The following is a 23,508-nucleotide window of genomic DNA, read 5'->3' as shown; positions in this document are numbered from 1 at the left end:
CTTCTGAGCTTTGTGGTATTAGGCAAGATGCCTGACCTCTCTGATTCCACATATGAGCTGTGTGATCTTAGTCAAGTTGCTTAACCTCTCTGGGCTTCCATATCTTAGATGTGTGATCTTAGGAAGTTTCCTAACCTCTCTAGGCTTCCACTTCTGAGCTGTGTAATCTTTGGCAAGTTGACTGACCTCTCTGTGCTTTCAATTCTGTGCTGTGTGATCTTAGGCAAGTGGCCTGACCTCTCTGTCCCTCCACTTTTCTGCTTCTGAATTGTGTGATCTTAGGCAAGTTGTGAAACTCTCTGTGCTTCCATTTCTGACCTGTGTGATCTTAGGTAAGTTGCCTAACCTCTCTGTTCTTCCACTTATGAGCTTTGTGATCTTTGGCAAGTTGCGTAACCTCTCTGTACTTCTGCTTCTGACCTGTGTGATCTTAGGCAATTTTCCTGACCTCTCCATGCTTCCACATCTCAGCTGTGTGATCTTAGCCAAGTTGCCTGACCTCTCTGTGCCTCCACTTCTGAGCTGTTTGATCTTAGGCAAGTTTGGGACCTCTCTGTGCTTCCATCCCCGCACGTGTAAATGGGCTTACAACAAGACCTAGCTTAGAGGGTTCTTATGAGGATTTCAGTCAATTGTGAGTTTTCAGGATAGCACCTGGCACATAGTCAGTGCTCGAGCCTTTTAGTCCTGTTTCTCAATCTAGCCCGCTTCCTCTTCCCCTCTAATTTCCTAGTAATTACCCTCTGGGTAACGTGGAAGGTGAATGGCTGCTGAGTCTTAACCTGACACTGTTTCCACGTGTGTAGAAAAGAAGGTTCCCAGCAGCCTAGGGAAGACTGCCTTTCTTCAAACACTATGCATGCTTGAGTGTGGCCGAAGCCAGAGCAGGGTTAGTGTGCATGAGTGCTGCTCTGCTTCACAAGATCCCAGATGACTCACATTTCCTAATGGAAATGTACTCATGGCCCTTAGTGCTTGTGTTTGTGCTGTTGTAACTCTTGCCTGCTCTGTATTCATCTCTTCAAAGTGTTAATAAGTTATACATGTGGCTGATGCTGTCTTTTTTCCTTCTCCATGATGTAGTTTCCACTTGGTGGTTCTGAGGTTTCCTGGATCATGAGCTGGGGGTTTCTTTGAGGAAGGAGCAGCACTGGAGGCTCAGTAAGGAGAGACTGTGGCCTATGAGCTAGTTGGAGGGGCAGGAGAAAGCATTCTGCTCTAGTCTGACTTTTCTCCCCAAGCTCCCTTCCAACTGCAGTGGCCTGCTAACTCTTCAGTGAGATGATGGTTAACAGAATGGTTAACAGATGGTTAACATTTGTAGCCCAACATCCTACAAGGGAGAAGAACAAACAAGAGTGAGCTCTGCCTCACTTCCAAACCCACAGTTAACCTGTAAGGAAGATCCAGCCACACTTGATGGTGCCCTGGTTGTCTGTTGCGATGGTGCTGCCCTCTGCTGTCACCTCAGGGTAGAGGAGCCATTTAAAACACAGCCGGTTAGTGAGTGAATTTAGAATTTACTTCTCTGAAAGATTTTGGACAGCTGGGCAGAAGTAAGACTTTCTATCTACAAGCTGCTGCCCAGGGCCTGTCCTCAGTCCCTCCCTAGCTTCTTATGCTGTTCCAGTGCTACCTAAAGCAGAGACTTGCTTGAGGAAAGGTGTCTGGAAATGTCCCAGGATCAGGGAACCTCACCCACCTTAGAGTCCTTTCCTCAGAGCTGTGGGAAAGCATTTTCTTCTTTGATTAGGCCCCAGTTTTGGCTGACCAGGGAACCTTTTCCCTTGACCTCAACCATGCTCCGACTCAAGTTCAGTCACATATGTCTCTTTGTTCCCGGCGTTGGATCAGCTCCTCATTGCTCAGTAGATAGTCATCAATGAACGTGAAGATTTCCTCGGGGGTGACAGGTTCCATGTAGCGTTCCCGGTCAATTCCCTGCTTGTCAATCAACACCATGTTGAAGTAGGAGCGAGTGAGGTGCTGAAATTGCCTAGAGAGATGAGCCCAGGGATGTGTGAGACCTTGTCTGGACATCATTCCACCAGACTCTAGTCCTCTCTGATCTTTCACAGCTCCACTGATGGACTAATTCTTTCCCCACCGAATCCCTTGCCCCATCCCCTCCAGTAACTATCTCAAGCCCCTTTACTTTTCTCTGCTTACACCTTAGTCTTGCTGCCCCAACATCTCTAGCTGTGTTAAGCTGTCCCTTCCTCACCCCAGATGGAACAGTTTTGTTACTACCAAGCTCTGCTTGCCTCACAGGCCCCCTTACACAGGGCTATCACATATAGCGATGTGAGCTGCATGTAAGAACTCCAAGGAGCACCAGTCACGGGCACTATGCCGTGACCAGTGTTTCCTAGAGCTGGACAAGCATAGCCTGAACAACCAAACATGACAGCCCTGAGGCTGATCAATATCACCTGGTCAACCTTCAGGTCGATCAATATCACCAAGTCTGCAGTCTCCTTCCTCTGAGTGTTTTCCTGTCTTTCCTCTTGTTGCTGTTGTTTAGTCACTAAGTTGTGTCTGACTCTTCTTTGACCCCATGAACTGTAGCCCACCAGGCTCTCCAGACAAGAATACTGGAGTGGGTAGCCATTCCCTTCTCCAGGGGATCTTCCCAACCCAGGGATTGAATCCACAGTCTCTTGCATCTCCTGCATAGGCAGGTGGATTCTTTACCACTGACTTTGCTACTGAACCACCAGAGAAGCCCCAGTCTTTACCTGGGACTGAATCTTTCTGTCCCTGAGATTAAGCCCTAGGGGCAGGTATTGTTTATGGAACAGAGGGGAGTGATGGCTATATTGGTTCTGAGTATACATGGAGGGGTTGGGAGGGTGATAACAGACAGAAAATGAGAAAAGTCAACTTCTACCACCTGTTCCCTATGGTCTTCTCCTCCCCAAGGGGCAGATGAGTATGATTCAGATTTCACTGCCTAAAGATTTCACTGCCTAAAGATTCAGATTTCACTGCCTAATTTTTGCTTATTTGCAGACTGAAGGCAAAAGGATATGACCACCAGGTGACAGGATCAAAGGCTTATCTAAGTCATGTTTGAGTCTGTGTCTCAGCCCTGGCTGTGCTTCAGGGTCACCTGAGGTGCCTCATAAAAATAAAGTCCTGAGGTGGTTTGAGGTGGTAATCTGTATTTTCAACAACACCCTGCCATTTGATTCTGATGCCCTGCCACTCTCTGATCTTACCTAATGCATCCAAAGAGTTCAAACAAGCAATTCCCCAAGAGAATAGTGTTTGCTGATTTTCCCACAACTCTCTTTTGGCCCATGTCCTGCCTAAGGCTTCTACCCACTCCTTTCCTGTTGCCCTCCAGTCTGGACCTGAGTTCCTCAATGATATTGGCTGACAGCTGATGCTCCCGGATGCGCCCCACTTCCTGAGGTGGCTGCCCCACCAGCTCGATGATGGTCACATGCCTCAGGTCCAGTCCACAAGTGGATTGCTGGGAGGGGAGAGAAGAAGGTTTTCCTGAATAGGCTGTCAAACCCAAACCTAAGGCTACTTAACTGATTCTTCTTGGGACCATGTCGAGGCAGTGTGGGAAAGGAGGGGCCCCTTCACAAACCATCACATGAGGGGGTCTACCACCTCTTTCCTCTATCATTCCTGAAGCACTTGCCCCAATGTGCGTGCTAAGTCGATTCAAACTTGTCCGACTCTTTGTCACCCTATGGACAACAACCTGCCAGGCTCCTCTGTCCATTGGATTCTCCAGGCAAGAATACTGGAGTGGGTTGCCACGCCCTCCTCCAGGGATCTTCCTGACCCAGGGATAGAACCCGTGTCTCTTATGTCTCCTGCATTGGCAAGTGGGTTCTTTATTACCAATGCCTCCTGGGAAGCCCACTTACCCTAACAGTGTTTCCTTTATTCTAATGAAGTGTAGAAATTGGTTGTATTATGTGGGATAGAAAAGAGAAATGTAATTAACAAATTGCAGTAACATCATCTCTCCTTGCTTAGTTTTGCATAGATTTTTAAATACATAAGTTATTTTTTGGGGGGTTACCAATTGTTCATTTACTGATATGTTTTAAATCCTTGTCTTGCTTTTGCTCTAGTGCTGCCTCTTCCCTCAGCCTACACCCCCTGTTCATTTTTTAAATTTAATTAATTTATTTTAATTGGAGGCTAATTACAATATTGCGGTGGTTTTTGCCATACATTGACATGGATTAGCCACAGGTACACATATGTCCCCATATCCTGAACCGTCCTCCCACCTCCCTCCCCACCCCATTCCTCTGGTTGTCCCAGAGCACTGGCTTTGAGTGCCCTGCTTCATGCATCGAACTTGCACTGGTCATCTGTTTTACATATGGTAATATACATGTTTCAAAGCTATTCTATCGTATCGTCCCACCCTCACTTTCTCCCATATCATCTAAAAGTCTCTTCTTTACATCTGTGTCTCTTTTGCTGTCTTGCATAAAGGGTCATCATTACCGTCTTTCTAAATTCCATATATATACATTAATATACCATATTGGTGTTTCTCTTTCTGACTTACTTCACTCTGTATAATAGGCTCCAGTTTCATCCACCTTGTTAGAACTGATTCAAATGCATTCTTTTTATAGCTGAGCAATATTCCATTGTGTATATGTACCAAAACTTCCTTATCCATTCATCTGCTGATGGTCATCTAGGTTGCTTCCATGCCCTAGCTATTGTAAACAGTGCTGCAATGAACACTGGGGTACATGTGTCTCTTTCAATTCTGGTTTCCTCAGTGTGTATGCCCAGCAGTGGGACTGCTGGGTTGTATGGCAGTTCTATTTCCAGTTTTTTAAAGGAATCTCCACATTGTTCTCCACAGTGGTTGTACTAGTTTGCATTCCCTCCAACAATGTAAGAGGGTTCCCTTTTCTCCACACCCTCTCCAGCATTTATTGTTAGTAGATTTTTTGATCGGAGAAGGCAATGGCACCCCACTCCAGTATTCTTGCCTGGAGAATCCCATGGATGGAGGAGCCTGGTGGGCTGCAGTCCATGGGGTCGCTAAGAGTTGGACACGACTGAGCGACTTCACTTTCCCTTTTCACTTTCATGCATTGGAGAAGGAAATGGCAACCCTCTCCAGTGTTCTTGCCTGGAGAATCCCAGGGACGGGGCAGCCTGGTGGGCTGCTGTCTGTGGGGTCGCACAGAGTCAGACACGACTGAAGCGACTTAGCACCAGACTTTTTGATGGCAGCCATTCTGACCAGCGTGAGATGGTACCTCATTGTGGTTTTGATTTGCATTTCTCTGATAATGAGTGATGTTGAGCATCTTTTCATGTTCTTTTTAAAATTGAGATACTAGTTGACATATTAGTTTCAGGTGTACAATATAATGATTTGATATTTTTCTAAATGATCATCGCAATAAGTCCAGTTAACATTCATCACCACAAAGTCATAACTTTTTTTCTTACAGTGAGAACTTTTAAGATCTATTTTCTTAGCAATTTTCAAATATATTATATAGCTATAGTCCCCATGCTGTACATCACAGCCCCAGGACTTACTTATTTTATAACTGGAAGCTACATAAGTTCTTTGTGTGTTAGTCTCTCAGTCGTGTCCAACTCTTTGTGACCCCATGGACTGTAGCCCACCAGGCTCCTCTGTCCATGGGATTTCCCAGGAAAGAATACTGGATTGGGTTGCCATTTCCTTCTCCAGAGGATCTTCTGGACCCAGAGATCAAACTCATGTTTCTTGCATCTCCTGCATTGGTGGGCAGATTCTTTACCATTGTGCCACCTGAGAAGCCTGTGTGCTCCTTACCATTAGGCTACACGGCCACAGCCTTCTCTTGGTCTCCAGAATTTCCCCCTAAATAGTGTCAGTGCTCTTTCTGTGACCCGTTCTTGCCTTCCTCGCACTAGGCAGTGCAGCCTGTAACCGTACCGCGGTTTTTTGTCCTGCTTCGCCCAGCAGGGGTGCCTCTTAGCCAGTTACCTGGGGCAAGGTTGAAAGCAGCAGTGAGCACTGCCTGGTGATCCACCCCTTGTTGAGTCTTTGGGCTAGTCCTCTAGACCTGGCCTCAAAGTCACAGTCCTCCCTGGCTGCTTCCTTTTTTTGCTCCTGCGTTCTGTTCAAGCTGAGGTGTTGCTTTTGTCTGCCGTTTTTGGATCCCTGGAGGAACGGGGTCCTTTTTGGTTTAGACCAGGGTCATTCTTTTGATATGGATGCTTTCATCATGGCCTTCTGAATATTGACTTGGCAACTTGTAAGAACTCAACCTTTAGAAACCCCCTAAATAGCTTCTTCTTTTACCTGGGTATCCAGACCCTTTCAGCTTCTCAGAGTCTTGTCAGCATACTTTGAATTCTCTTCAAGAACCTAGTCTATTCTTTATTTTTATTATTACATTATTTTTCTCCTTTTCAATTGAGGAGAAGGAGGTGACAGAGGATGAGATGGTTGGATGGCATCACTGACTCAATGGACATGAGTTTGAGACAACTCAGGGAGATAGTGAAGAACAGGTATGCCTGGTGTGCTGCAGTCCATGGGGTTGCAAAGAGTTAGACTCAACTTAGTCAATGAAAACAACAAAAACAGTTGATTTACAATATTATATAAGTTTCAGGTGTACAACATAGTGATAGAATAGTGATAGAACCTAGCCTATTCTTTTTGAAAGTCCCAGTAGTCAGAACTACCCTGTCTTTTCTGCTTCTCATTCCCCAACAGTGGCTTTAACTAGATATCTGGTAGAATGTTAAAAATCCTTATGCAATTCCTTCATTTTACTTTGCAATATCATGACACGTTTCCTTCTTGTCTGCTATTAGTAGTGGTTAAGAGCACAGATCCTTGAGTCAGATTGCCTGGGTTTAATCGTGGCTCAGCCATTTATTAGCTAGTGATTTTGGGCAAATCATTAACCTCTCTGTGCCTCAGTTTCTTTACCTGCAAAATGGAGATAGTAAGGGTACCTACTTTATAAGCATTGTTGGGAGAATTAAATGAATATGTATAAAGCACATACGTGTATACCTGGTCCTTATACAGCCCTAATTGTCTAAATGTTTGTTAGTGTTATTATTCCTTGAAAACTTAAACATAACTAATTCCCCAAATTTACATTTGATCACAGGTTTTACAAGTCTTTCAGGAGTGCTTTGCCACACTGCCTTCTCATCCTTCATCAAGCTTCCTGCAACCCACCATGCCAATGACTTCACTGCCTTTTCAGTAAAAACACAGTTGTCTTAAAACTGTGCTAAATTTGTCTACAGTAAAACTAATCAAATGTTGTCTGCAATCTAAGGAAGGACCAGGTATACAAGTATGTGCTGTAGAAAGAGCAAGTCTTTGAGTGACAGAGTGGGGTGGTTGTTGTTGTTTGGTTGCTAAGTTGTGTCTGACTCTTTGTGAACCCATGAACTGTGGCCCACCAGGCTCCTCTGCCCATGGGATTCTCCAGGCAGGAATACTAAACTGGGTTGCCATTTCCTCCTCCAGGGGATCTTCCCAACCTAGGGATTGAACCCACAGTTCCTGCACTGGCAGTTGGATTCTTTACCACTGCACCACCAGGGAAACCCAGCGGAGTGGGATAGGGGAATACAAAGGAGCTAAGCCCTGATTAGGGGAGTGGCTCTTACCTGTAGCATAGAGATTTGCATTTTATAATATCGGTTGGAGGGATCAGGGGCTGAGATGATGAGGAGTCGCCGTTTCTCATAGAACTGATCCAGAAGGCCAGCAGCTGAGTTGACATTGACATTAATCTTCATAGCTAGGGCAGAAGCACATGGCCAGTCAGAGTATGGCCTGTCCCTTCATCGCAGAATGGACAACAACATCCTGAGGTTTTCAGGTTAAACTTTTTTTTTGGTTGTTTCTCCCTTTCCTTGGGGGGAAATCCTAAAAGAACACTTGGAGATTTTAAATCCTTTTTCTTGGAGGTGGAGTATGCTAGAGGGGAGCATTGGCTCTGAAACATCACAGAACCCCCCATTCCCACATCAGACGCACTGCCTTTGGTCCCTGAGCCATAGGCATTGGGAGACCCCTCAAAGAAGCCCTGATCATTATGTCCACTCTCCCCATCCCCTAGTTTCACTCACGAACACAGACGGGTGGTGATCCTGACCACTGGCGGCTGGACTGGCAGACCCGGGAGGAGGTCCCTTGGCGCTCATACCCTCCATCACAGTGGTATTCACAGGTGGCACCATAGTTGTCCCCCGCTGAGGTGCAGGTGAGGTAGCCATGCAGTGGTGGTTTCAGAGTTGGGCAGCGTCTCACTGTCAGGGAGAAGTTCAAGTTAGGGGCTATGGTAACTCTCGTAGAGAATAGGCTAAGAGGGTGCCCATGCTGGGTTTTCTAGATCAGCAGACCCAGGATAATCAGAATGAATGACTTCTCTGTGTTGCCAATGGCCAGGGCTAGAGGCAAAATTTTTGCTTTCTTATGGAGTTAAATCTTAAATGTAGACAAAAGTGTTCATAAAATGTGGAAGCATGGATAAGTATATATATATATATATATAGTCATCAAAAGACTAGCAATCTGTAAAAAAATTTGCCATTTTCATTTTCAGACTTTGGGGACACTCTGCATACAGATAACCACCTTATAAATTACTTTTAATGTGAAATATCATTGGGCTCCCCTGGTGGTGCAGAAGATAAAGAATCCACCTGCAATGCAGGAGGCCCAGGTTCAATCCCTGAGTCAGAAAGTTTCTCTGCAGAAGGAAATGGAAACTTACTTCATTTTTCTTGCCTGGAGAATTCCATGCAGAGGAGCCTGGTGGGCTACAGTCCATGGGGTAGCAAAGAGTTGGACATGACTGAGCAATTAACACTTTAAAATATTCGTCAGTGGGAGGAGAAGTGTTGAGCAAAGTATGATATATTCTTAGAAGTAGATTATTATACTGTGATTAAAAGACTTCTGAAAAAACTTTAAAGAACATGAGAAATTTACTTGTGTTATAATGAAAAGTGAAAAGGGGTGACCTAAGATTGGATATGCACTGTGATCTCAATTACGTATTTTTTAAGTATGTGTGAATAAAAGACTGGAAGAAAAATACCAAAAGATTAGCAACAATTGCCTCTGGGTGACAGAGTAATAGTTTTTTTCCCCCTTTGTGTGTTACTTTATTTCCCATACATTCAACAATGAGCATGAATTAATTTTATGATGAAAACAAAATAAAAAGCAAGAATCAGCAGCCAGTACCACCAATTTCAGCAGAGGAAAAAGACTGAGAATGAAGGCTGATTGACTTTAATCATTAATTTGAAGGCTAAGAAAAGAAATGGATATAGAGTATATTGGTGGGTTTCATGTAGATTTAGGAGAATGAGAAAGTCTTGTTGGGGGGCAGAGTTTCTGAAATGTGTGTATACGTGTATACAGGTTTCCTGAATGACCTATTTCATGAACTTGAGTTTCCCCTCTCCCAATATGCATGAGGTGTCTGTTTCAGGTATAGTGAAGAGAGGGTTGTGATGGGCATTTAGAGGATAAGGGAAGAGCAGAAATAATAAGCAATGCAAAATGGAAAACTTCTTTCTGACCTTGTACTTTTACAATGAACTTGCAGCTGGCCCGGTTGTAGGCTCGGTCATAAGCAGTGTAACGAATCACGTGTTCTCCTTCTGGAAAGTGAGAGCCAGGCTCAGGGCCCCGAAGTGTCAACCTACATGGGACAGGGTGAGAGAGCCACTGAGGAAAGTAACTCTTAGAACTGGGGTTTGGGGCACATCATCACTGTACCATCAGTCTGTGTGGTTCAGTGTGGGCTACCTGAGTGCCTGGGAGAAGCTGGCAGGAGGCATAGGCGGCATCTGTGACTCACCTGGTGATGGTACCATCAGCAGAATCTTTCACCACGGGTGGGTCCCAGTATACTCGAGCGGTCAGTTTCTCCGGCTCTGCCATCTTCTCACGGGAGTGAGGACAACGGATCTTGGGGGGATCTATGTCTGTCAAGGTCAGAAATTAAGTGCTGACTTGTGGGTCCCCTACCTTCCCTGGAGGGAACCCATGAAACAATACCACACCACTGGGTAGGTAAAAGATGCAGTTCAAGATGCTCAATGAAACTTGTGAGGCCTGACTCCAAGGGAAGCAATTGCTTTGTTAAGCCTGTGCCCGGGGTGCCACCTTTTGCAGCTAGTGAGAATGCCTTCTGCAGTGGACATAATACCAGGCTGGTTCTTTGCAGCAGGACAACTGGGAGTGACCAGCATTTACCTACACATACAGGCTCTCCTCCGCTCCATCGCCCATCTTCCATGCAGATTCGGCTGCGGTCACCTTCCAAGTGGTAGCCACTGGAACAGCTGTAGTCACAGCGAGAGTCAAGAAGCACCCCATTTGTGCACGTGTAGGTGCCACTCGTGATGAATGGCAATGCATGGCATCTCATCTCTAAGAGAGAATCAGGAGGCAAGCTGAGTGGCCTCTGGGGCTATGTGGAAGTAATGCCTAGGCATCTAGCCCAGGGAAGACCATGTCAGAGACAGCAGAAAATACAGGGAAACCTATACCCAACTGCTCTGAAATTTTTGTGCCTGATTGCCTCTTTTTCCTAATTTCTTTCTTATTTTGATATTATGAAGTACAACAGTACTCTTGAGGGGCGGAGGTGGGGAGATGGTCTCAAAGAAGTTACTCATCCAAGTTCATGGATTTGAGGAACGCACCTCAGTTTGGATCCCAGCTCCACCACTTAACTAGCTCTGTGACTTGAGCAACTTACATCATCTCTCCACACCTCAGTGTCTCCATCACTAAAACATGTACACCATGAAGTAGGATTGTTGTGCCAAATATAGAGACAATGCATACAAATCTCTGGGCTTATTTAGGGCCTCAGCAGCTCATAGTTTTCCTCTCTTGTTCCACAAATGTTAGATGCCCTTGAACAAATTTAAGACTCCTTTTTGAATATAATATTGGTTCTGCCACAAGCACTCCTCAGTTGAGGCTCACTTACATGCCCACTGGTCCTCCCTCTGTGCTGGTGAGAGTACAAGTCAGGCCAATCCCAGTAGGGAGGGGCAGACAGCTTTGGAGGCATTTGCTTAAAGGCGAGTCCATGTGCTTTAGACATTATGTGTGCCAGAAGTGGCAACAGCTCCCATGAATTGATTGTAAGCTTGTACTTGCCAAAGTCCAGTATGAAATACCCAGCACCTGAAGGAAGTAGGCTGGCCATATGTTCCTTTAAGTTGTCTAAGTTCTAACCCTCCTTAACTTCCATTATTGGATCTTTGACTAAAGATTCTATTGACTATGTTTGTTTTTGCTTCCTGGTCAAACCAGACTTGAAGGTGATTGCCTTTTATGTTTTCCAGCCTCCTTTATATAAAGACCTAAGCAACAATGACCTTCTTGAAATCAGGGCCAAGAAAAAAGGTCTGTCATTCTGTTGATTTTATTTTCTTAGTATTATATAACAGTGAAAATGATAGATTCAAAGTGTTTTCCATGTGTCTCTTATGAGGAAGTACAAAGTGAGATTCAGTGTTTAAACAGGCACAGTGGTAAAGAACATGCCTGGCAATGCAAGAGACTCAAGAGGCATAGGTTTGATCCCTGGGTTGGAAAGATCACCTGGAGAAGGAAATGGAATCCCACTCCAGTATTCTTGGTGGGAAATTGCATGGACAGAGGAGCCTGGCAGACTATAGTTCATGGGGTCGCAGAGTCGGACACAACTGAGCAACTGAGCACGCATACAACACAAACTTTTAACTGGTTTCATGTTAATTTGTCAATGTATTTTAATTTTGTAAGGTCAATTCAAATTCATTTTGGAAATGATGGGGTCTAGTCCTATAGCAAATGGCTTATAGTCACCTAGAGGGGAATGGTGGCTTCCTTTTTTCTGGCTACCAAACTTCTCCTCTAATCCACAGCATCTTCTCCAAACAACCCCATTTCTCTCTGAATGCTCAGCATTCTACATCCCCTGACATTCCATTTACACACACACATTTGTTAGTCTAGAATCAGTCTGGTAATTAATGGCTCTTGAAGTGGCCCTGCACACATGGGTGTTCTACAAATGACATTCAGCAATGGATGTAGGGACAGGCAAAGCTTAGCTGCCAAAATAGGGTAGGCTGTAGGGTTTCAATAAGAGGTAGGGATTTGGGAGCTGAGGTGAACATGATGTGAAATGTATGTATTAGCATCCCTGCATTCCAGCCTTGGAGGTTCTTCTTGACTTTCAGAAGAAAATGAAGACTAGAAGATGTCTTTTAGCTTCACTGCCAAGGCCTAAGACCTTAGGCCAAGAAGTACATTAGTTTACCTAAGTGGGAAAGAGTCTGAGACTGCACATGCTTGAGAGTTCCAGAGGAAGGCCCAAGTCCACATCAGGCCCCAGGTGTAATCCATGCACTCCTGGGCCCTTTGAGACTGAGGGCTGGTTGCTACTTGCATGCATCTGTGCTCAGTCGCTAAGTCATGCCAGATTCTTTGCGACTCCATGGACTGTAGCACGCCAGGCTCCTCTGTCCATGGGATTCTTCAGGCAAGAGTACTGGAGTGGGTTGCCATTCCTTCTTCAGGGGTTCTTCCAAACTGAGGGATTGAACCCATGTATCTGGCATTGGTAGGCAGGTTCTTTATTACTGAGCCACTGGGGAAGCCTGGTTGCAACTTAAAATGCCCCTATTGTTTGGTCCATAGTCACAGGGAGAGAACATGAGCTAGAATGTTAGGATGGGGAAAGGCCCTGTTGGGATCCTGTGGAAATTTTCAATTTGTACTTGACAGAGGACATAGTAATACCTCCAGGCATATACCCTGGGTGGCTGGCTGGCCTCTCTCACATGCAGATGTCAGCCTATACATGCACACTACTTACGCCTGCAGTAGGCAGTTCCAGACCAACGGCGGCTTGGCAGGCATTGCACGGATCTCCGTCCAATCAGTCGAAAGCCCCGGTCACAAGAAAGCTCACAGCGAGTACCCAGGCTGCTGTGATAATTTCCTCCTCTAGGTGAGTAGCATGTGGCTTCTCCATCCTGGATATTTAATGTATAACACCATCGGGGGACTGTAGCAATAGAAGAAAAGTAAGCTAGAAGTACAGTAATCAAGACAGCGTGGTATTGGTGGAAGGACAGACGCATATATTGATGGAAAGGAACAGAGAGCCCAGAAACACATTCACACAAATATGGCAAAATTATTTTTGACAAAGGTACAAAAACAATTTAATGGAGGAAAAATAGTCTTTTGAACAAATGATGCTGGAGCAACTGAACTTCCATAGGCAAAAATAAAGAGGCAAAGCAAAGCAAAGAACTTCGACTTAAATGTCTCATGTGCATGTATGGGTGCTCAGTCTCTAAGTCGTGTCCTACTCTGTATGACCCCATGGACTGTAGCCCACCAGGCTCCTCTGTCCATGGGATTTTCCAGGCAAGAATACTCGAGTGGGTTGCCATTTCCTCCTGCAGGGGATCTTCCCAACCCAGGGATTGAACCTGCATCTCCTGTGTCTCCTGCATTGGCAGGTGGATTCTTTACCACTGAGCCACCTGGGAAGCCCGTATCTCATACCTTAAACAAAAGTTAACTCAAAATGGATCATGAACTTTAATGAAAAAGGTAAAATTATAGAACTTTTAGAAAAAAATAGAAAAGTCTTTAGGATTTAGGACTAGGCAAAGGGCAGGTGTGGAGAAGGCAATGGCACCCCACTCCAGTACTCTTGCCTGGAAAATCCCATGGGTGGAGGAGCCTGGTAGGCTGCAGTCCATGGGGTCGCTAAGAGTTGGACACGACTGAGCGACTTCACCTTCACTTTTCACTTTCATGCACTGGAGAAGGAAATGGCAACCCACTCCAGTGTCCTTGCCTGGAGAATCCCAGGGATGGGGGAGCCTGGTGGGCTGCCATCTATGGGGTTGCACAGAGTCGGATACTACTGAAGCGACTTAGCAGCAGCAGCAAAGGGCAGGTGGCACTACTAGTAAAGAACCCACCTGCCAATTGAGAGGGTAACAGGCAGGAAGGCCAGGGGTCTCCAAACAGAGGAAATAGGCTGCAAGTTTAAAAGACACCTGGTTCCACCTGAACTTAACTTTTCTCAAGCCTTGAGCTAACCAATGCATTTTTCTTATGGAGATGTTTTTCTTAAGCTATGTTAATGAAACGATGTATTTGCTTTGGAATTTGCCTTTCTTCAAAATGGTTCCACCAAAGACTAACTTTTTTCTTTTCTCAAACCTTGGACTGATAATAGGTCAACAAACCAGTGTTCATATAAATCATTTTATGGCTGGGATATGACACACCTTGTGCCATCCCATCTCAAAAATGCATGCTGTGGGAGAGAGTACTGGTGAAACTCCCTTAGCCTTGAAGTGTCTCTATCTGATTAATAGCTTTCTAACAGACACAAAACATCTGGCTAAAGACTAGCAAGAGGGCACTCTTTCTGTCCCCTTCTGATGTCTATGTCAGAAGCTTTGTCTATCTCCTTTATACTTTAATAAAACTTTGTTACACAAAAGCTCTGAGCAATCAAGCCTCATCACTGGCCCCAGATTGAATTTCTCTTCTCCAGAGGCCAAGAATCCTGACGTATTTCACAGCTCAGCAACAACCTTTCACAATACAGGAGACATAAGAGACACAGCTTTGATCACTGGGTCAGGAAGATCCCCTGGAGAAGGGCATAGCAACCCATTCCAATATTCTTGCCTGGAGAATCCCACAGACAGAGGAGCCTGGCAGGCTACAATCCATAGGACCACAAAGAGTCAGACATGATTGAAGCGACTTAGCATGCACACACAAAGTGGTCTTAGACATGATACCAAAAGCACAATGCATAAAATAAAAAAAATCAAGAAATTGAACCTTGTCAAAATTAAAAACTTTTGTTCTGTGGGAAGCACTGGTGATAAATGAAAGACAAACCACAAACGGGGGCTAAAAATTTGCAAACCATATATAAGACAAAGGACTAGTATCTAGAATATTTAAAGAACTTGGAAAACTCAACAATAAAAATAGCAAACAATCCAGTCAGAGCATGAGCAAAAGATATGAAAGGACATGCCACTGAAGAGGATATAGTGATGGCAAATAAGTACATGAAAATATGTTTAGCATCACTAGTCATTAGAGAAATGCAAATTAAGACTACAAAAAGATATCATTATATACCCATTAGGATGACTAAACCTAAAAAACTCTGGTAATACTAAGTGTTGATGAAGATGGGGGAAAACTAGAAGTTTCATACATTCCTGAGATGAAGCAACTTCAGGAAATTATTTGGTAATTTCTTAAAAATATTAAATATAAAATTGCCAGGTGACTCCACAATCCCACTTTAGTATATACCCAAGTGAAAAAGCAAAAGAGTTCCAGAAAAACATCTGTTTCTGCTTTATTGACCATGCCAAAGCCTTTGACTATGTGGATCACAATAAACTGTGGAAAATTCTTCAAGAGATGGGAATACCAGACCACCTGACCTGCCTCTTGAGAAATCTGTATGCAGGTCAGGAAGCAACAGTTAGAACTGGACACGGAACAACAGACTGGTTCCAAATCAGGAAAGTATTACATGAAGGCTGTATATTGTCACCCTGCTTATTTAAGTTACATGCAGAGTACATCATGAGAAATGCTAGGCTGGATGAAGCACAAGCTGGAATCAAGATTGTGGGGAGAAATATCACTAACGTCAGATAACACCACCCTCATGGCAGAAAGTGAACAAGAACTAAAGAGCCTCTAGATGAAAGTGAAAGAGGAGAGTGAAAAGTTGGCTTAAAGCTCAACATTCAGAAAACGAAGATCATGGCATCCAGTCCCATCACCTCATGGCAAATAGATGGGGAAACAGTGGAAACAGTGGCTGACTTTATTTTGGGGGGCTCCAAAACCACTGCAGATGGTGACTGCAGCCATGAAATTAAAAGATGCTTACTCCTTGGAAGGAAAGTTATGAGCAACCTAGACAGCATATTAAAAAGCAGAGACATTACTTTGTCAACAAAGGTCCGTCTAGTCAAGGCTATGGTTTTTCCAGTGGTCATGTATGGATGTGAGAGTTGGACTATAAAGAAAGCTGAGCACTGAAGAATTGATGCTTTTGAACTGTGATGTTGGAGAAGACTCTTGAGAGTCCCTTGGACTGCAAGGAGATCTAGTCAGTCCATTCTCAAGGAAATCAGTCCTGAATATTCATTGAAAGGACTGATGTTGAAGCTGAAACTCCAATACTTTGGCAACCTGATGTTAAGAACTGACTCATTGGAAAAGACCCTGATGCTGGGAAAGATTGGAGGTGGGAGGAGAAGGGGACTACAGAGGATGAGATGGTTGGATGGCATCACCGACTCAATGGACATGAGTTTGTGTAAACTCCGGGAGTTGGTGATGGACAGGGAGTCCTGGCGTGCCGCACTCCATGGGGTTGCAAAGAGTCAGACATGACTGAGTGACTGAACTGAAAGTGAAATAAAAATCCATGTTCATACAGAATCCTGTACACAAATGTTTAAAATATCTATATTCATAATTGTCAAATCTTGGAAACAGCTCAAATATCCTTCCAAAGGTGAACGTTTAAACTAGGCATGGTTTATCCATACATAAGAAGGCAGTGCTGATACATCCAACTAATTGGACAAATCTCCAGTGCAGTTTGTGAAATGAAAGAAGTCAGAATCAGAAGACTGCAGACTATGATTCCATGCATGTGACATTCTGGATAAGGCAGAAATATTGGCAAAGATCAGGGGTTGCCAGAAATCAGGGATAGGGGTGGGGATACCCTCAAGGGGCAGCCCTTGGCAAATTTTTGGTACTGTGGCATTGGTGACCTGACTCTACGCATTTTTCAAAATTCATAGAACTGTACACCAAAAATTGAATTTTATAGGATGTACACTTTTAATAATTGTTTAAAAATAACACAAAGATGTAAGCTAGAGAGAGGCAGGGACTGCATATCAAAGTAGGCTGTTTAGGAAGGAAAGTCTAATCCCAGTGCAGTACTGAACACAAAAGGTAATAGGGTCATTAGATCATAAAAGCATCATAAAAACACCTCATTGGCTACACAAATAATGACTCTTCAGTGGGTTAAGACTTGAAAGGGGAACATATAAACAAGCAGAGGGCCACCTGCCCAAGGATGGGTACGTGGGATGAGAGAGCTTTCTTAGCCTGGGGTTGGGAAAGCTAAAGCCCCATATGAGCTCATTTGGTCCCGAAATCCTAAGAGACAAAAAGGGGGGGGGGGCTTTGAAAAAAGCTCACGAGGAACCAAAGGAACAAAGAAAGTTAGAGCCTCTGTTTGAGGACAGCTGGAGAATGATAACAGATGACAGTGAGAAAACTAGCCTTTAAGCCACAACAGGCTTGTAGCTTCCAGTGCTATTTTTGAGCCTGTGGCTGTGACACACAGTTGCCACCTGGAGAAACCATCTCCAAATGACAGAAAGTCTCTTAAGCACTACAGTTCCAGGGCTGTTGATTATATGGTCACAACACATATGATTAAGACTTTACATTCGAGGCTGGGATCTCAACAATCACTCCTGTTCTATTTTTCACCCATATTTGGTCAAGAAAAATACACATAAAATTGGAATGGGTAGAATAAGCAAGCATAGTAAAGGGAAATATAAACCTCAGGGTAAATGCTGAGACAGTAATAGAGGGTCTAGCTTTTATAAATGGAGAAGGCAATGGCACCCCACTCCAGTACTCTTGCCTGGAAAATGCCATGGACGGAGGAGCCTGGTAGGCTGCAGTCCATGGGGTCGCTAGGAGTCGGACACGACTGAGCGACTTCACTTTCACTTTTCACTTTCATGCATTGGAGAAGGAAATGGCAACCCACTCCAGTATTCTTGCCTGGAGAATTCCAGGGATGGGGGAGCCTGGTGGTCTGCCGTCTATGGGGTCGCACAGAGTCAGACACGACTGAAGCGACTTAGCAGCAGCAGCGGCAGCAGCTGTTATAAATAAACTCAGATTTGCTGGCCTGAAGGAATACTGGCATAAAGAGAACCTGTTAGATTTATGGTTTACCAGAGGCAGGGGAAGAGGGGAAAGGGGTTGTATGAAGGTGGTCAAAAGTACAAACTCTTAGTTATAAGATAAATAAGTACTAGGGATGTAATGTACGACATGATGAATATAATCGACACTGCTGTGTGTCATACATGAAAGTTGTTAAGAGAGTAAATCCTAAGACTTTTCATTAAAAGGAAAATATTTTTTCCTATTTCTTTAATGATATATTTATATGAGATGATAGATGCTCACTAAACTTGTGCTGTATGCCTTAAACTTATACAGTGTTGTATGTCAATTATATTTGACATATATTTGACATATATGAAGAACTATAAAATAAAATAAAGAACTATAAAGCATGACAGTTTACCAAAAGGAAAAAATGACCATGTTGGAAGGCTGGAAAGAGCAAATTCACTATCCCATTTTTCATTTTCCCCAGATTTATTGAGGTATAATTGACACATAAATTGTAAATAGTTAAGGTGAACAATGGGCTTCCCAGGTGGCTCAGTGGTAAAGAATCTGTCTGCAAATACAGGAGACTCAGGTTTGATTCCTGGGTCAGGAAGATCCTCTGGAGTAGGAAATGGCAACCCACTCCAGTATTCTTGCCTGCAGAAACCCATGAACAGAGGGGCCTGGTGGGTTACAGTCCGTGGGGTTGCAAAGAGTTGGACACAAATGAGCATGCATGCAGCAAGGTGAAGAATATGATGTTTTAATATATGTATACACTGTTAAATGATTACTTCAACGATTAACTTCAATGTTAAATGATTACTTCAATGATTATTTCAAATCTGTTCATAAACACATCCATCACCTACATAGTTACCATTATTTTTTGGTAGTGAGAACACTTAAGATGTACTCTGTTAGTAAATTTCAACTATGCTGCTTGGCAAGACTGATAGCACTGATAGCAAAATGTTTTAGAATTAAACACAGGCTTATGAGCAGTTAGGAAGAGAAACGTGATCTCCAAGTGACCTCGAGAATAAGTAATTCAAGGCTAACCTCATTTTCTTTTTGGGTGTGGTCACCAGACTGGTAGAACAGGGGAAATGGTGGGAACATTATGTGGAAGTAAGTGAGGCATGAGACAATGCCCTTCATGCCATTAACGTGGATGGGCTGAACACAGGAGAGGTGACAGTACAGTCATGGAGATTCAAACTGGCTGAACAAATGTACCCAAAGAATGTTGATGGGAAACTGAAACTAAGAATGTGGTAGGAAAAGTGTTAGTCATTATGGAGTAGCTACAGTGTGCTAGGCATGATGCTTTATAATTTCATTTTCCCATCCATCATCTCACATAGTTCTCCCAACAGCCCTGAAAAGGTGCGTGGGTGTTTATCACTATTTTACAGATGAGGGAGTAACTTGCCCCAAACCAGAAGCAAGTAAGGGGCAGAGCTGGATGTGAATCCAAGATTTGTCTGGCTCTAAAACCCATTTTTTCTAACCACAGTATCTGTCATTGCAGCATGTAAAGCTCTGCTCTTTTGAAGTATACATTTACATTTTTGAATACGTAATATAACCACCTGGTTCAAAATCCCCAAAGTATAAAAAGTTGTACAGTTAAATTCTCCCTTCCATCCCTGCTCCCCCACCTATCCCTACTTAGTCCCCCTATCGGGAACTACTGTTAATAGTTTCTTTACACATATAAAGTGAGTCTTATTTTCTCTTCCTCTTTATCACATAGAGTACGTCCACTGTTCCCACCAGCGCTTTTTAAAATAAACTTAATAATGTGTTTCAGAGGTCTTGTCAACAACTGGAGAGCAAGCATGAAAAGTATTTAAATTAAATAATATTTATAAAATACATAGCACAGTGACTGGCACACAATATGTGTCTGTCCAGGGTCAAAATTGCTGGAAGGTAGAAGAGCTGGGATCTGAATTCAGGCCTGTGGCCTCTGCAATTCACCTATCTCTTTCTAGAGATTATAAAGAAAACGGTGTGCTGACAACATGATTGAAAGTACCTTCTCCATGATTATCATCAGATAACACAGGCAGTTACCAGCTTGCTCAGTGATGTAGCAATCTGGGAGCAAGTGGTAGCCCAGAGGATTGGGACATACCTCAGAGAAGCGTTTTTGACTCCAAGCTAGGAGTCAGTTTAAGAGAAGGAAAGGAAGTTCAAGATTAGTGAAAATGGTACCAAAGTACGTGGGCAGTTTGCTCTAAAATAATGATGTGCTTTTTATTGGTTAACTTTTATTTTTTTTAAAACATCCTTTTAAAAAACAAAACAAAAAACCCACAATGGGCTACATTTCCGATGAAAGAGATAGAATGGGCATGGCTTTGAAGTCAGACATTCCTGCACTTGAATTCCTGCCCTGCCACTCCTGAGCTCCGTGATGCTCTAAATTGAACTTCCCAATGGCACCCCACTCCAGTGGTCTTGCCTGGAGAATCCCAGAGACGGGGGAGCCTGGTGGGCTGCCGTCTATGGGGTCGCACAGAGTCGGACACGACTGGAGCGACTTAGCAGCAGCAGCAGCAGAGCTGTTTCCTGATCTGTAAAGTAGGACTAATAAACCAGTTTCATAGGATTGTTTTGAGAGTCAAATGAAGATGCATGTGTAAAACATATCTAGCCCTGGGAATGGGAATGACATTCCCTGTGTCAGTGTCTGTGTTTGAACCACTGGTTCATCCCATTTCATGGAACAACACAGGGCTGCCATGTGGAGGTGCCTGCCTCAAGTTACAGAAAGTCTTTTAAGCACCACAGTGGCAGAGCTGTTGATTATGAGATCACAAGACCTTACAAGGAATGCTGGAACTTCAGGTTGTACCTTCCTGGCAGCCCCTCCCGCCTCAACATAGATACGGAGAAGGCAATGGCACCCCACTCCAGTACTCTTGCCTGGAAAATCCCATGGATGGAGGAGCCTGGAAGGCTGCAATCCATAACCTTACCAAATTAGTTTTATGTCCCAGACTAAGTCCCAAAGATAGCCATGAGACACTTTATCCCCAAGACCAAAGGCCACCATGTGGCTTATATTTTTCTAAATGGCTTTATACACATTTAAAAATAACCAATGAGGCAGATTAATATTAATCACAGGGCTGTTGGACCCCCTGAAAGTACCTTCTGCATCTGTTGCTTTTTCCTGTCTATGTCTCCCATTTATGATCTACTACAATCTGGCTTTTGCTCCCAGAATTCCAACCAGCCAGTACACATTTCTTGAGCATCTACTTTTGACATAGCTCTATGGGAGTGTCATACGTGGCACCTTCTGTTAAATAGAGAACTATTTGGTTGAGAGTAATGAAAAGTAAACCAAAGAGGCAGTATATAACGAATGCCAAATGAGTGATCCAGATAATAAAAATTTATATCAGAAGACGTATATGGTAGGTACTCAATAAATAGTCGCTGAATTAATGAATGAAAGAATGAATAAATGAGGGAAAGCTCAGTGTGGACCCAAACTGTCAGGAAACAGAGCTCTATTAATCTGGCTAGTCATAGATTTCATGTGTGGAGAAGGGACAATGTGTTGTCAGACTATCTAGACTGAGACCAAATTCTATTAGAAATAATCACAGTGGGTCAGTAGGTTTGGGGAAGGGAGAAACATGAGTCAGATAATCCAATTAGGAGGCAGTTGTCATTATCCATGTGTAAGGTAATAAAAGTTTTAATCACTGGGATTAATAAAGAAATGACAATTCTTGGTGAATGATTGGTGAGAGGTGATGAAGAAAGGGGGGCTATTAAAGGTGATGGGGGCTGTTAAAGGTCACATTAAGGTATTTTGAAGAGGATGATGGTACCATTATCAAAAGTGTGAAGGCCAGATGTCAAACCTTTTTCAGGGAAGATGAAAGAATTTAGTTTTAAATATCTCCAAATGGAAGTGTCTAGCAGCAATTAGAGGTGTAGTCTGGGAGCTCAGGAGACAGATCATGATCAAGTGAAGTTCAGATCAATGCCTCACTCTCCCTCCTGTCACTACTAGAGAGCCCATCTCCTTTATTGGCCTCAGCCATGATCATAATAGTGAAATGTCATGGAGTCCAAGGATGGGAGTGGGGTGAGAAGAGATAGATGTGTTCACTGTTGCTGAGAGATGTGGAGGCTGAGCTCAAAAAGGGGCCATATGATTTGGGCTTTGGGAGAGGATTGTCATTGACCTTTAAGGGCTGTTGTCTCAGCATGGAGATCTGTGGATGAGAAGGCAAGAGACTGTAGGGAGTTTGGGGGTTGGCAGGTGCTAAGACAGAGAGGCAGTGGGTCTAGACCATTTGGCAGAGTAAGAAGATAGGTAGAAAGAAGGTAGCTAGAAAGGAGCAGAGAGGAACTCCAACCTCTCATCATTTCTCTATTGAAACTGTTTTCTCAGACGTTACCATTTACCTTCTTCTTGCCAAATATACTGTTTGTAATACCCTCAATTTGTTTCTCTCCAATATTTGACACAGATCTCTTATTCCTTCTCCTCCCTTAAAATTCTCTTCTCCTGTGGCTTTTGTAATATATTAGATGCTACCCCAATCTCCTCCTACATGGCTGACCACTAATGAGCTCTTTTTCCCTTGTTGGTTCCCGTTTTCCTGCGCACATATGCAGATGACCTCTAAGGCTCTGATGTTGGCCCCCTGCTCTCTCAGATAGCTCATCCATCTAAGTTAATGACTCTGACCCACGAAGCTCCATCGTTCTTCTCCCCACTGCCTATAGGGTACAAACCACTTTTCTTTTCTAACCTTGTCTCTCTGAGAAGGGTCTTACAGTTCTCCCAGGTGCCAGACTGGATGCTTTCAGAGAGTCCTTTGTTTCTTAACCTCTTGGTACATCAAATCTGTACTAGGTCTTATCATCTCTTTCTTTAAAACATCTCTGGGATTCATCCTTGCTCTTCATTTCTTTTCAACTAGCATCAATCATCTCTAACCAACATCACTGTTACTGGTTCCTGGAGAATCTCCCTGACCCAGGGTCTACACCTCCTGAACTCCTACTTTCTGCCCACAATAATGAGGTTGATATTCTGAAATTACTATTTACCATGCCGCTCCCCTATGCAAAAACATATAACGACTCCCTATAACTCTTATCACAACAGCCAAACTCCTCAACATGGCTTGCAAAGCACAGAAACTAAGAATCTTAGAAATGGAAAGGATAGTAGAAATCATGTGGTCTAACTTTCCTTCTAAAGCAGGAACCACTATTCAGCCTCTCTTTAGAAGGGTCTCTAGATCATGGCGGGCTTCCCAGGTGACTCAGTGGTAAAGAAAATCTGCCTGCCAATGCAGGAGACATGGGTTCAATCCCTGGGTCAGGAAGATCCCCTGGAGAAGGAAATGGCAACACACTTCAGTGTTCTTGCCTGAAGAATTACGTGGAAAGAGGAACCTGGAGGGCTACAGTCCATGGGGGTCACAAAAGAGTCTGACATGACT

General features: G+C 43.8%; 1 protein-coding gene across 1 annotated transcript in view; it reads right to left on the bottom strand.

Moving 5' to 3' along the window:
- Nucleotides 1–1,500: 1,500 nt before the first annotated feature.
- The window catches only part of SRPX2 (sushi repeat containing protein X-linked 2), a 29,816-nt gene continuing 7,808 nt past the window's right edge, over nucleotides 1,501–23,508 (bottom strand). Inside the window, exons 4-11 of the mRNA XM_070783557.1 lie at nucleotides 12,873–13,064; nucleotides 10,247–10,423; nucleotides 9,849–9,975; nucleotides 9,568–9,689; nucleotides 8,104–8,283; nucleotides 7,639–7,772; nucleotides 3,357–3,478; nucleotides 1,501–1,996 (exon numbers count right to left, since the gene is read on the bottom strand). Coding sequence (XP_070639658.1) covers nucleotides 1,816–1,996; nucleotides 3,357–3,478; nucleotides 7,639–7,772; nucleotides 8,104–8,283; nucleotides 9,568–9,689; nucleotides 9,849–9,975; nucleotides 10,247–10,423; nucleotides 12,873–13,064 — 1,235 coding nt within the window. The 3' untranslated portion in view covers nucleotides 1,501–1,815. The remainder of the gene's footprint in view (nucleotides 1,997–3,356; nucleotides 3,479–7,638; nucleotides 7,773–8,103; nucleotides 8,284–9,567; nucleotides 9,690–9,848; nucleotides 9,976–10,246; nucleotides 10,424–12,872; nucleotides 13,065–23,508) is intronic.

This window comes from Bos indicus, chromosome X (assembly GCF_029378745.1).
Source record: "Bos indicus isolate NIAB-ARS_2022 breed Sahiwal x Tharparkar chromosome X, NIAB-ARS_B.indTharparkar_mat_pri_1.0, whole genome shotgun sequence".
NCBI classification, from domain to species: Eukaryota; Metazoa; Chordata; class Mammalia; order Artiodactyla; family Bovidae; genus Bos; species Bos indicus.
This window is presented reverse-complemented; position numbering and strand designations above follow the sequence as displayed.